Source organism: Rousettus aegyptiacus, unplaced genomic scaffold (genome assembly GCF_014176215.1).
Source record: "Rousettus aegyptiacus isolate mRouAeg1 unplaced genomic scaffold, mRouAeg1.p scaffold_m13_p_10, whole genome shotgun sequence".
Lineage (NCBI taxonomy): Eukaryota > Metazoa > Chordata > Mammalia > Chiroptera > Pteropodidae > Rousettus > Rousettus aegyptiacus.
This window is the reverse complement of record NW_023416285.1, coordinates 42199651-42217233: the sequence shown is the minus strand read 5'-3', so window position 1 is coordinate 42217233 and position 17583 is coordinate 42199651. Positions and strand designations below refer to the sequence as shown.

At 33.3% G+C, this 17583-nt stretch overlaps 1 protein-coding gene across 1 annotated transcript in view; it reads left to right on the top strand.

Annotated features, from left to right (window-relative positions):
- Positions 1 to 17583, top strand: part of ARHGAP24 (Rho GTPase activating protein 24) — a 354030-nt gene that overhangs the window by 101152 nt on the left and 235295 nt on the right. The window contains exon 2 of the mRNA XM_036227764.1: positions 13725 to 13812. Coding sequence (XP_036083657.1) covers positions 13725 to 13812 — 88 coding nt within the window. The remainder of the gene's footprint in view (positions 1 to 13724; positions 13813 to 17583) is intronic.

Below are 17583 nucleotides of genomic sequence, written 5' to 3'. Positions count from 1 at the left end.
CTTTTTTCTTAAGCCCAAACCCAACACCTTACTAATTCCTGTTTACTTCTAAAATATAATCTAAATAACACTTGTGGTGTTCATCTTAATAGCTACCAGTCTTCTCTCTCCTAAACTGTCCTGGACTCCTGCTTCCTCTCTCACCTTTTAACAATCTATTTTCTGCCCAGTAGTCAGTGTGTTCTGTTAACAATACAAATCATATGAGACATGTTCAAAAACCTTCAATGACTTGTCATCACACTTAGAATAACATCCAAACACTCAACCTGCTTATAAAGTGGGACCTTATCTTCCCTGCCTTCCTTTTAGACATCATCATTCTTCATCTTCATGTAGATGGACTTTTCTTAGCATTAAGAGCTCAGCTAAAATGTCACCTGTTCAGAGAGGCTTTCTTTGAACAGTCATTCCAAAGTAGCCATGCAGGCACCTTCAAACATACCATCCTATTTTAATTAACTGCACAACACTTCATTAAAATGTAAGCTCCACAAAAGCAAGGACATTATCTACTTTTTACGCTTCTATATTTTCAGCATTCAAAACATTGTTCGACTTAGAGTAGAAATGCAAAAAAAAATTTATGTTGTCTTGAGATTTTATCATTGTCATGATATTTGGCCTGGCTGGTGTTTTGTTACAATGCCTTCTTTAGTGTAATAAATCAATGCATGCTAAAACAGCTATCTAAAAACCAACAAAAAAAATAGTTTCTTTTTTTGTGTATTTTAGAAGTGGGAAGACTGTTATGCTGAAATATTTAGGAAGACTTGTACTTATATCAGAAATTTACAAAAAAATAAGATGGATTAACGGTGGAAATAGGACTGGATACACACGTGATTAAAAAAACAAATATTCTAAAATGTTAGTGGTAGAATCTAGCTGACAGTTCTAGTTAGCGATGTTCCTTTACTGGCTCACAAAAGCTGATTTGCTCAAATTTTCCCCAAGTCACATTGGTAGCTCAAAATTGGCCATGGTGGGAATACCTACACCACAGAAGTCAGCAAACTGTATGAATCAGAGCTTTTTAATTTTTCCCCTGGAGATCTAGCTTACTAACACACCACTGGGTAAATGAGTTGTTCATTGTAAAGCTCTCAACTTTGTGATATGTTCTAAACTTTGTTTAATAGAAGTATGACCCAAAAAAAGTAACTATTGTAAATTAAACTAGATTTGAGTTGGATTACCACATTAATAATTGTTTCTGGTTGATCTGACAGGGGTAAGTGGACATAAATATTTGGAATTGAAACACTTTGCTTCTTAATTATAGTGACCAAATCAGCGCTTTTAAGGTAGAGGAAAGAATCAATGACATTTGAGTAACTTGGGGCAGGAGCCAAGAACAAACAAATTATGTAATATTGTATGAGAGTGATGACAAAAATCAATGGAACTTCTAAGATGAAAAATAACACTATTGAATCCAAAACTTTAGTCACTGATATTTTCCCCTGAGGTCATTTTGCTAAGACTGAAGGGTAGCAGTTTTTTAAGAAAGGCCAAAATTAAATAAATAAATTCTCACACACACATTCTCTTTATCAAAGAAACTTGTTAATAAAACAAATTTTTTTAAATTATGACTTATTTCGTACTCCCTGCAGATTCTCAGTTCCCAAGTAGGTGCCTTCATACATCTAAAATAACATAGAGTTCACTAGTTATGGCTTTAACACTGTGAGTGAATTAACTTAAAACCACACAAAGGGGTAATTTTTTAATTAAAAAAATAATATTCTTGTAATGTAAAAATTCTGGAGAAAATGTATAAAGAATATTTAAGAATTCAACTATATAGAGACAAGTACTAATATTTTTTGTTAAATTTGTTTTTCTTTGGATATTTTTATTTTTAATTTATGAACAAAATATATTCATATAATTTTAAAATCAAAATTTTATTAAATGTGTGTAATGAAAAGTCTTACTTTCTATCCATCCTTATTCTCCTAACCTCATATTCCCTACAGATAACACTTTGATTAGTTTCATGCCTATTCTTCCCATGATTTTTTTATGTGACTAATGGCAAATACAAACATGTTCTTAGTATTCTTTCTTCTTACTTAAAATATAGCATACTGAATGATTATTTCTAAAATAAAATAAACTATCCTTTCCCTTTAATATATCTTGCTGTAGAGTGTGTGCGCATGTATGTGTGTGCGTGCGTGTAAAATATACATACATATAATTGATTAAACAAACTAGAAAATATCTGCAAAATGAAATACTATGCAGCCATAAAAGTAAATAAGCTATATCTGTTAGAGACAATATATATAAAATCTATATATATTATAAAATACCTGGCGTAATGGTGATAGATTTTCAGTGATGAACAACTGAGTTGTTTCAAATCCTGCCTTGCAAACAGTGCTTTTTTAATGCTAATAAACTTGCAAAAAAAGCCATTTCTTATGTGTTTTGGCATGATAAATATTACCAAAGTGCCCACTGTAAGAATTTTGCCATTTTTCTCTCCTACCACCAATGTATTAGAATTCTGTTTTTCTTACCAATAGAATATGTTGTCAAACTTTCGTAATTTTGCAAAAGCATATTATCTTTAATATGTAAATATAATGCTGCATACATAATTTCAGCAACAATATTTAAGGATTATATTGAACATAATGACTGTAAGTCAAAGAAGTAGAGGAATGCCTAGAAAAATAGGTGTACCATTAGCCAAAGGAAAAATTGTTTTTTATAACAAGTTCAGAGTGTCAAAAATAGCTATGCATTTAAGTCATAAGTTGCCTTCTTCCTGCTAAAGACTTTTTTCTTTCAGTTAAACTTTCCAATTTTAAATTTTAAATATATGGAAAATTATTAAACTAACTGTAAAGTAATTCTACTTAGTTGTGAAAACATTGGCAAGGTCATCGTATTCGGCATCTCACGTTATTTTGATACTATGGATTTTGCTATTATACGGTTTCTTCCAAGGTTAAACCTAAATCCTTGCCACTTTATTTTTTAAAAAACACAAAGAGTTTATTAGTTAATTTGGACAAAAGGTTAAATGGGCCATTTTTAATTATCATCAATTTTCTGGTTCACTAATAATGGCTTATTAGACCCTTCTCTTTAGGATTCCAGATTTTTTCATGATAAATAATATATAGCTGTAACTTTTTACTCTTTGTATTTCCATAATGAAACATAAACTCCAAAAACTATTTTTTTGGTATATTCTCTTCAACTGCCATAGACTTCACTTTGAACCTTTGGCATTTACCATTCACTTCACTGGGCAGTTGACATTTTACTTTCCAGTTGAGAAATAATAAATGTTATAAATTGGCATATGTTGTTGGATGCAAAATACAAGATCAAGGTCCTAGTAATTGATTGAGAAGGATTAGCAATTGAAATCAGTTCTCTCCAAATAAGGACTCTTAATCTTGCCACAGATATTCTGTCCTGGGATTTTAAGGACATGAATGTGCCTCCGGTTTAATCAGTTTCCTTCTATTGAGCATAGAGGTTTGGGTGAGGAGGGTTTTCTTTGACTACAACCTATTTGTGTGCTTTGCACAATTTGGATTCTTCCCAAAAATCATTGGTTAATTAAAAGTTAGACACCACTTGCCAGCACTTGAGAATTAGTAAACTCCTTTTAAAACCTCAGATGTTTACTGCCTCCAACCAAGGGGTCATTGAGAGATTTGTTTCAAAATATGTCTTATTTATATTAGTTTTCTTTGACTGCTATATCAAGTTACCACAAATTTTGTGGCTTAAAACAATGGAAATTTACTGTTTGAAATTTATTCTCAGTTCCGGAGGTCAGAAGTTCAACATCTAGTTGTAGACAGGGTCAGATACTTTTCAGAGGCTCTAAGAGGGAATTATTCCAGTTTCTTGTGACTATGAGGATTTCTTAGTTTGTGACTGTGTTATTTCCCTCTCTGCCTCCATTTTTCATATCTTCCTATCCTTTGTATATGTACCAGATCTTCCTGTGATTAGATTTAAGACCTACCCAGATAATCCAGGATAACTCTCTGTTAGGATCTTTAATTTAGTCACACCTGCAGAGAACTTTTTTCCTGATAAAGTGACATAGGTTTTAGGGATTAGGAATTAATACCTTTGTGTGGCAATTATTCAGAGTACAATACTATATTTAGACATTTTGTAGAACTGTCTTCCACAGTCTTTACTGCAAGGCAGAAGCCTAACCTTGACATGGTAAATGCCGCTATCCAACCCTGCCTTCTGTCACTATTCTTTGCTTTAAAAATATATTTCCTCTTTTTTTCTTGATATATGCTCATTATTTTAAAGGTTTTTAAAAGTAGGGGAAAACTTAGCAAAATAAAAATTATCTATGACCTGGTTATCGCAAGATAACCTATATTAACATTTTCATCTTTTTTCTAAGCATTTTGGCATCTTCAACACATATAGTACATACTATATAGATGGTTGATGAATAAACAAATAAGTGAATGAACCAATAAATTACATTGAAGCTTTCTTTCCCATAAAGAATACTGGCCAGGGAAGTGGAGCTTGGAGTTCCTAGGGGTCAAATTGCATCGCTATACTTTACCAGCTGCATGCTACTCAACTTTTTTGTACTTCGAAGTTCCTTCTGTATAATGGACAGTTATAATTTTCCCTCCGCATAGGATTTTTCAGAAGATTAAAATGTGTAGTACAGTGCTGACAGATAGTAAGTCTCAGTAGATGTTAGCTGTAACGATTCAATATGGAAAAGTGGGATTTCACTCTGAAGGGAAGAATTTGGAGTAGAAATTGTTGGGAGATGGATTTTGTATCAACATTTGAATTTTTTTCTCAAAAATGACATGGAACACCTTAAGAAAGGTAGTGAAAGGCAGTTCAAGCAACTTTCTAATGGTATTGCAGAGATTCATATATTGGATAAGCCTAAGAAAGGTAACTTTTAAGGTCTCTATCAATTTTGAGCATATGATTATGGAATTTTGGTTTCAGAATAATAATGTCTTCCTTTTCCACATTCTCAATCTATTTTTCCTATACAATCAAGGAATTTTTTTTTTATTCTCAGATGCATTAAAAACATGTAGCCAAATAGAAGTGACCTAAATGAGGCTAGAATGATAATGGTTATGTTCCCAGGAAGAGTGTTAGTTACTGCAGGAGGACTCTGTCAGGGAAGAATTTTATGTACTTCTGTTCTGCCCAGAGGGAGCGTTCATATGGGGTAAGGGATCCTTATGTCTGAAAAGAAAGAGTCAAAAGCTTTTAAATGAATTATATCCAAACACTGCACATATTTTTCTCCATCACAATTAATGATGTCCTGTTAGCCTCCTAAGGTCTGATATGTGATAATATTATGCAAATATTATTAGCGCTAAGTCTACAGTTTATCATTCAAAACAGCAAGATGAAACATCTCTATAGAGAATTTATTCCTATTTGTTCAGTAATTACAAAATACTCTCATGCTATTGTGTTGGTCATTGTTACCTTAAATAATGGTTGGAAAATATTATGCATGTTACTTGTTTCTGTGTGTTTTATTAGCTGAGGAAAAAACTTAAATTCTACAGTGTGCTCAGCTTTATAAATATCATGTTATTTTCTCTAAAAGGTAATTTATAACAATGATTAGGTCAGTGTTCTCCAAACAGTTTGCACATCAGAATTACTTTGGAAAATTCTAAAATTATACCAATTGTAAGTTTCCCATGTCATCTCCTCCTGGCAGCCTCCCAGGTTTGAGTGTAACTAATTTCAGAGCTAAGAAGAAACTTGGTAACTATTTATAAAGCTTCTTCAAACTGTCTTAAATAGCAGTAATTGATTAGAAATAGTAACAAACATAAATGGGGTTAATAATAAAGATAAAACCCTTAAAGCAGCTTTTATTCCATCCATCCATTCATTTATTCATTCAGTTTTGTTTTGTTGTTTAAACAAATATGTGTTAGGAATTTATAATTCTGGGCACTTTGCTAGGTGCTCTCTGAGCTTCATTTTCCTCACTTGTAAAATGAGAACTACCTATGTCACAGAGTCGTTGAGCAAATTAATGATATAAATAGCATGCACATTTGTTTAGCAAAGTAATAGTCAAGAAATGTTAACAACCATTATTATCGATATCATTACACTATACTTTACACATTACACATTACACATAACCTATGATTATGGTTGTTAAAGCCTTGTTTTCATTAATATTATTGTAAACTAAACTAAACTATCCTTTCTCTTTAATATATCTTGCTATAGAGAGTATATATAATATATATAGTTATATATTGTATTGTAAATACAATAGTGGGTAAAACTAACTTCAAAATTTCTAGTTAGATTATCTCCTTGTTTACTCAGCTAGATAATACCAGCAGATATATATTGAACTTTTACTAGAATCATCTCATCACTTGGGGATTAGCAATATATGAGCCCAAAATACCTTTGAGCCTTCTGGGATATAAGAAAGATTTTTTTTTATGTCAATACTTTATATCAGGCATTTTTCTACAAACTATATGTATATTCACAGTTATGTAGTGGGTTCTATTTTCATCCCATTTTAAGTATGAAGAGCCTGAGGAGTAAAGAGGGTAAGTATCTTGCCCAAAGTCACTTCGCTAATGGGTTGTAGAATGGGAATCTGACTCCAGAATAGATATACTGAACCATGGACTTCAGCATCATTGGTAGATTGCTATAGCCAGAGCATGTGTGAATATAATTTTATTTCTTTCATAAGCATATGTATGCTGTTTTCATAACGATGTCTTATCTGTAATAATTTTTTTTTCTTCTTCAATTTTCTGCCTTCCCTGACTTGTTCCAAGATCCAAAAGTGCAAGGACGTCACTGGACTCTCTCACCATTATATTCTCTGTGCCTAGGACAGGGCCTGGCACATGCTGTGTGTCATTTAACAACTATATGTTGAATAAATTAATGAAATCACTTGCTAAAAAGAAAAAAATTGAACCAATCTGTGTAACTCTAATAAGAACTGTTGAATAATGTTTCGTCTTGATCTTATTTTTAAACCTCTGTTCATTCATATTTAAAAAAATATATCTGTTTTTATTTATATTTTTATATAAGCTGAGACTTTACCTAGTTCCTTGTGATGATCGTGGGCATTGTTCATGATGGAAGAAAAATCTCATCATCATACTTATGAAATTAACAAAGCTACTGCACATGAATATATTTTTCCAATCCAAATTTCTGAGAATAAGATCACCATGCTTATTTCAATAGCATCTAGCCTTACCCCAATATCTTATGGTTTTGGCTCAGTGATCTGATACTAACTAGAGCTGAGCTTCTTTTCTAATATTAATTTGAGCTGAAAACAAAATACTAGTTCTGAATTGTTTCTTCTGCCAACTCTTTGCTGTCAAACTATAAAAGTTTTTAACATATCATCTCATTTTGAAATTTTTAAGAATCTTTAAAAAACAAATATTCCCTAGAAGGGATATAAATAAGTATAATTTCATTCCAAATATACTAATTAATATTGGCATGTAATTATTACCATATGTACTGAACTCCTCAAAAAGTTTGCATCCCTTTTTATTCTTGAACCTCTTCTTTATGATCATCCAAAATTTGCAGTGAGACATAGTGAACATCATGGCTTAATCTTCTCTTAGAAAACTCAGAGCACTTGTACCCTGGCTATTTTTTCACTCAAGATCCCAGCAAAAAAAATTGATGGTGGCTCCATCTCAAAAGGGATAATTGGAAAGTGTGCGATAAGCCATTTATAAAGTGTTGAAAAGGTTAATAGAAACTAACAGATAGTGAGTGAAAACAGGGGTTAAAAACAGGGATGTACCCATTACCACTCAGCTCTGCTGGATTCTGGGGAAGCCTGCAAGTTATAGGATATGTGGACTAAGGTAGTTAGTGCACCAAGGGCCAAAGTACTGCCTAGTGTGGAGGAAGACAAGTCAATAAATATCATTAAATGTCTTCTGACCTCTTGCTATGGCCTCTGAAACCCATCCTGAAGTCAGAGATCAAGAGAGCCCAGTTTTTGCAATTTATAGGGATTAGTGTCCTGAGGTACAGAATAGAGTGATGGGTGGAGAGAAGATTTGGAGGGGTAAATGGAGAAATCCCAGCATAGCTACTAACAGAAAATTAAAGAACATCACATACTTTGGGCTCACGTGCATGGTCTTCGTGGAGCTTGAATTTTCCTAATTCCCTATGTCTAGCAAGAGGCACCACCTTCTACATATACAGAAGAAAAAAAGTTAAAGTTGTCTTTGACTTTCTTATTCATTCCTCGTGTTTAAGCTATAACCAGTTTCTTTCATATTTCTTAAAAAATGTACTTCTAATAATGAATCTCTAATGTAAATCTGTTACATTTCTACTGCCAACACCTTTGTGTAGGTCTTGACTTTGCCATCTATGTCAATTAATTGCTTCATGGTAACAAATTTCTAAAAGACTAGTATTCTTGAATCTCCATCTGCTTTTCTCAGGAAACTTCTATGGTTCTCAGTTGTTATGGATATGAAATGCTGCATCCTCTGCTTAGGGTTAGACCCTTCCACATCACTAGCAATCTTTACTTCCTAATTATTCCTCCATATAAATCTTCTCCTTATTTTAAGTTAGTTGTATATTATAGTTATATCGTTATATATTGTATTAGTAGAGAGGTTTTTTTACACACTTTATATCATCTGAAATAATTCTAGAAATAATATCCAACATATGATAGTGTCTCAATAAAGTACTTTTGAATCAGTTTGGGCACTTGAATTATACTTGCTTATTAGTTATGTATTTGGTTAGCTAATTTAGAGCAACTCTGGAAGAATTAACCAAACCCACACAAACAGTACATACTTTTTGACTACTAATTTCTCTCTTACGTATTTGTCCCAAAGAATAAGTTAAGGAGGATCTCAAAGATTTAACTTAATAGATATTCATGAAAATATTCTTTACAATAATACCAAAAAAACATAAATACTTTACAATAGGAGATGTAAAAGTATGTGTGTGTGTATATATATACACATATACACACACATATATACACACACACACATATATATGTACACATACACATATATATACATATATATGTATACACACACACGTATACCAAATACTCTACTATTCAGCTTTTAAAATGATGTAGATTGTTAAATTGGCATAATAACAAAACCAATAAAAATTTTTGTTTTGATTTTTAAGTTTTGAAGCAGGTAATAGGTGTAGTTTGATTACTTTTTTGTAAAAATTATACATTAATACACACATATACATAAATATATAAATATGAAAAGACGTATATAGTATTAGTATTGGTTATCTATGGTGGTGAGTAAATTACAGATTTTTGGGGTTTATCTGAATTTTCTGACAATGTTAATATTGCAAATGCTTTGAAAATAATGATTATAAGACATTTCTCTTAGTTATAGACTTTACATGGCTTCTATACAAGGTGATCAAGATAGCTATTTCAATTAAATAACTTTATTTTGCTTTCTGAGTGACAATGAATTAATCACAATAAATATTTGTCAATACAATACATCCTTCCATAAACATTGTCTACTGCGATTTAACTGTTATTTTTATATTGCATGTTTTTGAAAACTGTTAAAATATAAAATACGTATAATGTCAAATTTGGAAATTGAAAATATCAACCAGAAATAGCTATTTCACATATACAAAAAAAGGCAAAAAAGTAGTATTACTCTGTCTTTTAATTAGTCACATGTGAAGTTATTTGGGATTTTATGGAAAGAGAGTAGATTTATTCAGGAGGATTGTTTACACAGGAGTGTAGCTTAAATTGCTTTATAGGACACATGTACAGTTTAAGATTCTAAGTAGAGCTTGAAGGCGTAGAATTAAATAGGAGCCATTACGTACACACATATACCCATATATGCACATATGAAAGAATATTGTACCCATCTGGAAGTTTAGATGTTATGTTCTAAAACTAAACGAAATCAAAAATTTAATTACTTCAAAAAATTATTTCAGTAAGTAGAAGAAACTCATAATTGAAACAACTGATTTTATCACTTTATAGAAATCATATAGATTAAACATATATAAAAGAAAGATTTTAATTATGAAGAATATTTTCAAAGTATTCAAGTTTTAAAAAATTATTTTAAAATACCTGTAAGCAAAATGAGAATCATAAGCCAGACGATGCTAGATATGATGAAAAGTAGGAAAATTTACTTCCCAAAGGAGGAAAACAAAGGTCATACCTCTAACATTTCACCTTGTAAGCATGAAGGAGAGGGACACTCCTAAGCTACAATTTCTTCGGTTTTAGTTAGAAAGTGCCATGCTTTATCACTCTAAGCCCAGAAGCAGGGACGGAGTTGATGACTATAATTTTCTGTGCCAAAACAGGTAAAATGAAAGTTGATTAAACATTACTTGAGTTAAATATTGCTTCAAGCTGGGAAAGTGGACTTATTTCTTTATCTATCTATCTATCTATCTATCTATCAATCATCTATCTATCATTTATTTATTTATTTATTTTTAAATGCCTGCAGCACCTGGTCTTCCTAGGTGGTCTCCCATCCAAAATAACCAGGCCTGACCATGCTTAGATTCCAAGATCAGACGAGATCTGGCATGTCCAGGGTGGTATGGCTGTAGACAGGGACAATAAAATAAAGTGGAAAAGAGCACAGGTTTTTATATCCAGCATGCTTGGTTTTGAATACTGGCTTTGCTATACTAACAGTACTCATTCACTCGATAGTACAATTTTTTTTTTTTTTTTTTTTTTTTTTTTTTTTTAGTATTAATCTATGCCAGGCAAAATGCTAGGCACTGGTGGTAAATTAGGGAGCAAACTGTATATTATTCTTGCTCTCTTACAGTTTAATGATGGAGATAGACATTAATCAAATAATCTTATAAATAACAATTGCATACAGTGGTAAATCACTCCAGGAAAAATTAAGACAGCTATGCAAGTATGTTTTGAAAAATGGGTATAAAACAACTGAGAAAAGAAAGTAGACCTCAGGTAGATGAGAGTATGATGCTATTTATAGTGCTATTTATAGAAAGGCAGTTGGCTGGATCACAGGAAGCCATAAAAAGTATAGAAAGCATAAGAGTGGAAAAATTATCTTAGCGATGTTGATAGAACAGACTATCCAGAGCTTTACCCTAGGACAAATGAAGGACATTGAAGATCTTTAAGCAGGAAAGTTGCAAGATAAAATTTCTGTTTCTAAAGATCACCCTGGCTGCATTAAGAAAAAAATGGGTTGAAAGATATTCGAGTATTATGAGGAATTCGGTGAACTGACCATTGAAATGTTCCAGAGACAATAGTAACTTGAATTAGGGAGCGGTGGTGCTAGAGATATAGTAGAGTAGAGATAATGGCTCTTACATTACTACAACCAGTTGGAAGAGGATGCCAGTCACTGAGTTAGGGAATACATAAACAGGACCAAAAATTAATTGCATTTTAATTTGACTAAGTTTAGTTTAAGATAGTTTTGAGATATCCAAATGGAAATGTCAAATAAGTTATTGGACGTAAAAGTCTGCATCTCACACAGCCCTGGGTTAGAAATATTTTTCTGGCATTCATTGGCTTATAGTTGGTTGTTAAAGTCATAAGTATGAATGAGATAGCATGGAGAAAGAGTATAGACTCAGAAGAGAAGGAATCATTGGATAAATCTCTGAAACACTCTAATATTTAAGGGTTAATTAGAGCCAGCAAAAGAGACTTGGACAAAAACCTAGAGAAAACCAAGAACCCAAGGAAAGAAGGTGCTTCAAGAAGGAGTAGTTAATAGTGCTGACTGCTCCCAGGAAGTCAAGTTCATTGGGGGTTCAAAATTGTTAAACACAAAGCTTGTGAGTCATACAATCATAGTTATGGGTGTACAAACCAAACTACAGTGGATACATATAAAGAAACAGATTCAGTGTAGACGACTCTTTTCTAGGCAAGGAGAAAAAAAGATGATAGTTGGAGTCAAAGTAAATTTTTTAATAGGATATCTGACTTTTAAATATATCTCAGTACCATGAGCATGACCCAGTAAAGAGAGAGAGAGAGAAATCTAACAAAAGAGAGAAAAGGTAATTAAGAGAAAGCTATGACAATAATGACTAAGTTACTGAATAACTCTACCTTGGTTTTCACAGCTATAAAATGGGGAAAACATACCTACCTCATTTTATTCTAACAAATAATATGATGTTGATAGAACATTCAGTAAAAATTTTGGCACATAAGAAAGCACATAGAAGAAAACTTAGGTATTAATCTTATGGATCTTGGTCTTAGAGAGGATTTTGTAAGTTCAAAAGGCAAGGGAAATAAAAGCAAAAATAAATGGGATTATATTAAACTAAACAGCTTCTTCATGGTGAAAGAAACCATCAGCAAAACAAAGAGGCAACTGACTGAATAGAAGAAGTTTGCAAACAACACTTCCAATAAGGGGCTAATATCCAAAATATATAAAGAACTCATACAATTTAACAACAACAACAATAAAAAAAGAATTGAGTTAAAAAATGGGCAGAAGACCCAAACAGACACTTCTTTGAAGAAGACATACACATGGCCAACAGATATATCAAAAAAGATACACTAGCTATTAGGGAAATGCAAATCAAAACCACAAAGAGATTCCACCTCACACCTGTTAGAATAGCTGTTATAAACATGACAAGTAACAACAAGTGTCAAAGAGGCTGTGGGAGAAGAGGAAGCCTCATAATACTGCTGGTGGAAATGTAAATTGTTATAGCCACCATGGAAAACAGTATGGAGGTTCCTCAAAGAATCAAGAATAGAATTACCATATGACCCAGGAATCCCTCTTCTAGGTATCTACCTAAAAATTTTGAAAACATTTATCCATAAAAGTATATGTATCCCTATGTTCATGATAGCATTATTCACAATGGCCAAGACATGGAAACAACCAAAGTATCCTTCAATAGATGATTGGATAAAGAAGCTGTGGTACGTATATACAATGGAATATTTACTCAACCATGAGAAAAGATGAAACACTGCCATTTGCGACTACATGAATGGATTTTGAGATTATCATGCTGAGCGAAATAAGGCAGACAGAAAAAAGCTGTGAGTCATATGATTTCATTTATATGTGGAATATAAAACCGAAAGCAACAAATGAACAAGACAAATGAACAAATAAAAACTTACAGACACAGACAACAGTTTGCTTAGTTGTTACTAGAGGGAAAAGGGGATGGGGGAGTAGATAAGGATAAAAGGAGTCAAATATATAGTGATGGAAGGAGATTTGACTTTAGGTGATGACCACACAATGCAATATACAGATTATGTATTATAGAATCATGCACTTGAAACTCATATAATTTTATTAACCATCACCCCAATAACTTTAGTTAAAAAGAATTTGGCATGCAGAATGCATTTAATAAATTGATGCTTAAAATGAATCCAGCACCTAATACAGTATCTTATATACATTAGATGGTTCATGAATATTTGTTAAATGTCGAATGAAAACGATTCTGTTACATGGTTTTGAATATTTGGAAATATAAATGTGTCTGATGCATATTACTATACAATGGATTGTAGATGTACCATGGATAGTCACCGATGATGATTATGATGATGATGATTTTCAATATTTGCCATCGGATAATGTTGACATTTTCGGAATTCATGTTCACAGGGTGCTATTTTTCTGCCTGGAAATAAAGTCCTTGAACATCCCTGCAATGAAGAGAGCCCAGGAAAATTTCTTTTTGAAGTAGTTCCAGGTAAGATAATTTTTCTGGTTTGATTGAATTATTCCTATTTTATGTTGATGAAAGTGAGAACAGGTCAGACAGACTTTGTTTTTCTTGAGTCGTGGCCAAGAACATTAATTTGAGGCATCAAGTGTCTAATTCGGTTAGTATTTACACAAATAATGCTTCCAGGTTTGTACACTGATACAAATGAACACAGAAACACATACATGTGGCAACATGATTATTGGACATTCACTTGTTCACAAGACTGCAGAGCTGATCAGAAATCATGACACAGCATTTGTAAATGACTATTGGAGGCAATTTTGCTGTTACAGTACTCTCTTAATATAAAATTTGGCAAGGTATTACAGGAAGAATGCATCGTCCAGCTGATTTACTGTCATAATTTCGTCACAAAACTATATCGGAAAATAAAAAGTCTTTGCTATAAAAACAAAACAAAAACTTCCTCGATGACTGAAAAAACATTGCAGTTCTGTACCTCAGCTTTGCTCCCAAGCAACACTTCCACATATTTGGCTTATAGTGTTGAGGACATCTCTGCCAAGTCATCAATCCTGCAGTTAAACTTCTTCGACATCTGTTCATTATTTCCTAGTCACCGTCATCTGTCCGTCTCAGAGTACCTGTTCTCCACTTAAATCTTTGATTCACTCAGCAACAGTTTCTTCAAGGCCATGATTTACTTCATTGATCAGTTCTTTAGCCCTTCCTAATCTTCCACGTAAGATAAAGGGAGTTAGGAATGTACTTTTTATAGCATTGACTCTGACTGACTCCATTGATGTGATATTGACATTGACTTAATCACAGTCTAGGGTGAGTTCACAATTATTCGGGGTCACTAATATATAATGCATATCAATAATGCTGGCACAAAGACAGTCAATAAAACATTTCCCCAGATTTACAAATGCTGGGAATCTAAAATATGAAAGCATATTTTTCCCCTCAATGAAAACAGCTGTAGCACTGAGTTCATCTGGCTTGCAATGGAATCCATGACTAAATGTTAATTAATGCAGCTGAAGTGCAGAAAGGTTAGTCAGATGCACTGTGTTATTTGTTTTCCCCCAGGGAGAACATATTGTAAGAAACCTGAATCTTGTTTGCCCTATTAAAATCTTTTTATACTTGTTAGTGGAATACCCTATATAGAACCAAATTCCAGATGTTGCAATGTCTTTGAAGTATCAGCAGAGGAAATTTCTTTTACTATTTAGCCTGTTGGCTTTTAAGTGAACGTGGTATTACACTGACAGCTTTGACTCTTTATCTGCAATGATATGAAAGGTCTACTTTCCCAGTGTAACTGTCTAGAGATTTCATTTTAGTGAAGGTGTTCTGATATAATATTAAAGAATATAGTCAAGACTTCTGGAGGCAGCTATGTCTTCAAGCTCAGGAAGTCACAAACCTCCCCTCCAAGTTTGCTGTTCTAGAGCATGTGTTTCACATGCAGTGCATATGAAATAATGGCTTTTGATGAGCAAAGCTTAGGAAGCTTAAGACTGTGTGATGTGAAATCTGAAGGTTGTTCTTTCAGAAAACAAATGAGCTCATAGCTCATTTGAAAAGATGCTTCCTCGATCATTAATACAATATGTAGTAGCTTCTAAATTAGATTTTATAATTCTGAATCATCTTATGAAAGGACAAAAGGATTATATCAGATGTTTCTTTGAAGACAGATTTGGAAAATCGTTGTGGCTACAGTGAGAATCCAGTGTCTCCACTATTAATCTTGGCCATTGTGCCCCTGTCATCAGAAGGAAATTCCCAGGCCAATGCTTCTGTATTTGTATAAAAATGTGGGGATCTGTATCACATTATTTTAATCAATTTTTGCAAAATCAAGATTAATTAGGAATAGCATGATACTTGATTTATCTCTGCAAATGGGAATGACAAGATAAAATTTTCTCATTTTTCCCATTGTGAAATAGTTTGACATGGGGAACCTAGAGACTGCAAGTGTTTCAGTTGTCAGAAAGTGTAAGAGACAGGAAAGATTACAGAAATGTAGTCAGCACCTTGTATTCTTCAGGCCTGCCTGACAGTGTATCTTCATAACATGTACTTATTCTATGGTGTTCTTTTTGTGGAATTCTCTCAAGCATACATCTAAAAATCCATGCTGCCAATGATGCTTGCAAATCCCACACTATTTTCTGTCTTTCTGGACGAGTACCTCAAGCTCAACTATCCAAGATATAGCTATGAATAGAATTAAATTCCCCCCTGTTTGTAATGCTGTCTAACAAAACTGACAAAAGCCTCCAGGAAGCTCTTTGCTAAATATTCTAGCATTATATACAAAACCACACATTGTGTGTGAAGGTATTGTGGTATATACATTCACACATACATACATACATACATACATACATACATACATACATACATACATATTTAGAGAGTTTATGCATATATGTGCTAGATATCTTTATAGTTTTTCCATATATACTATGTAGGTAGGAGTCTTTGTTTAGTTTTTGCTTTAGTCTGAAATGTCCTATGAAATTAAGTGCAACTCTGTGCAAATAAGAAAAACAAGATTTTTCAAGAAAGTGGGGGGTTTGAGGCCTTATTGCAGGTCTGTAAGGTATGCTATCTTACTTATTACTTTGTGAATTGAATTTCTATACAGGTTTTAAGCTTTTCTAAAAAAACTATCTGAAAAAAACTACCATAATTTAGAAAATGAATTCTCTCTCTGAATAATGCCATGATTTAAAGCGTTTAACTTCATCTTTTTCCTATTTCTCTGCTTGTTATTCAAAAAGGAAATGTTAGCCAAATTGGCAAATTTGAAGACTTCACTGTCTGACACGCCAAATTTTAGACTGAAGGGAGTTTTATGGCCAAGTGCTAAGCTTTTGGGAAATGTGGTTGAGAAAGGAATGTTGGCAGACCTTTAATGTATAGTGCTTGAAGAAAGAAAAGGTCTCTTTGCTCCTCAAAATGTGTTTGGTGAAGTTTTTCTTGTGATGTTTAGGAAAATTAACAGAGTAATTAATGGAATGACTTTCTTAGAAGAATAGTCTGTTAGCAGGAAAAAAAGAAATAGTGATTCAGAGCGATCAAGAGATACACAAAGGTACATCCTCCATGGAATCAGGAACCACATCTTTCTTCCCGATTACCACATCTTTAATACCTAGTACAGTCCAATGCATGTGCTGAATGGATATTTATTGATGTGTATATATTCGCCAGGTTTATGGGGGAATCTCAGTTACATGAAATGTTTTCATCATTGTTGTTGTTGGCTCCCAATGTGGCTCTGTTGAACTCTTTACTTTCTGCTGTGCAGGATCTTCCCATCCCTTGGTCACCAAGACTTCTTTGTGACTCTAGTGGCTAAAGTGGAGGGAAATGTCTCTTGTTCTCTTTCCTACTTCCCTGCCTTCTTCTCAAGTAAATACACCAAGAGAAAGATGGAAGGAGGTAATCTTCCTAAACAGAAGCTGCTGCTGGAACATAGTCCCTTAACACTGACTGGTTATTATATTTCTCTCCAAATGCTCTCTCGTGGAGTGCATTTGTGGAGTTTTCAATGCCCCAGGAATTGAAAATCCTCTTCACATGGTAGGGTTCTCTGCTGGATATGATTTTGTTAGATGGAACATCAACAAAAGGGCTCAAAAGCCCGCTACTCTCTTTGTGCTTATTCAACTACCAGGAAACTCATGCACTCTGACTTGCTAAGAGTAGCGTAGGCCATTTCACTGCCGCTGCCTCCCTCAGCCCTGCCACCTTGCCCCTTTCTCC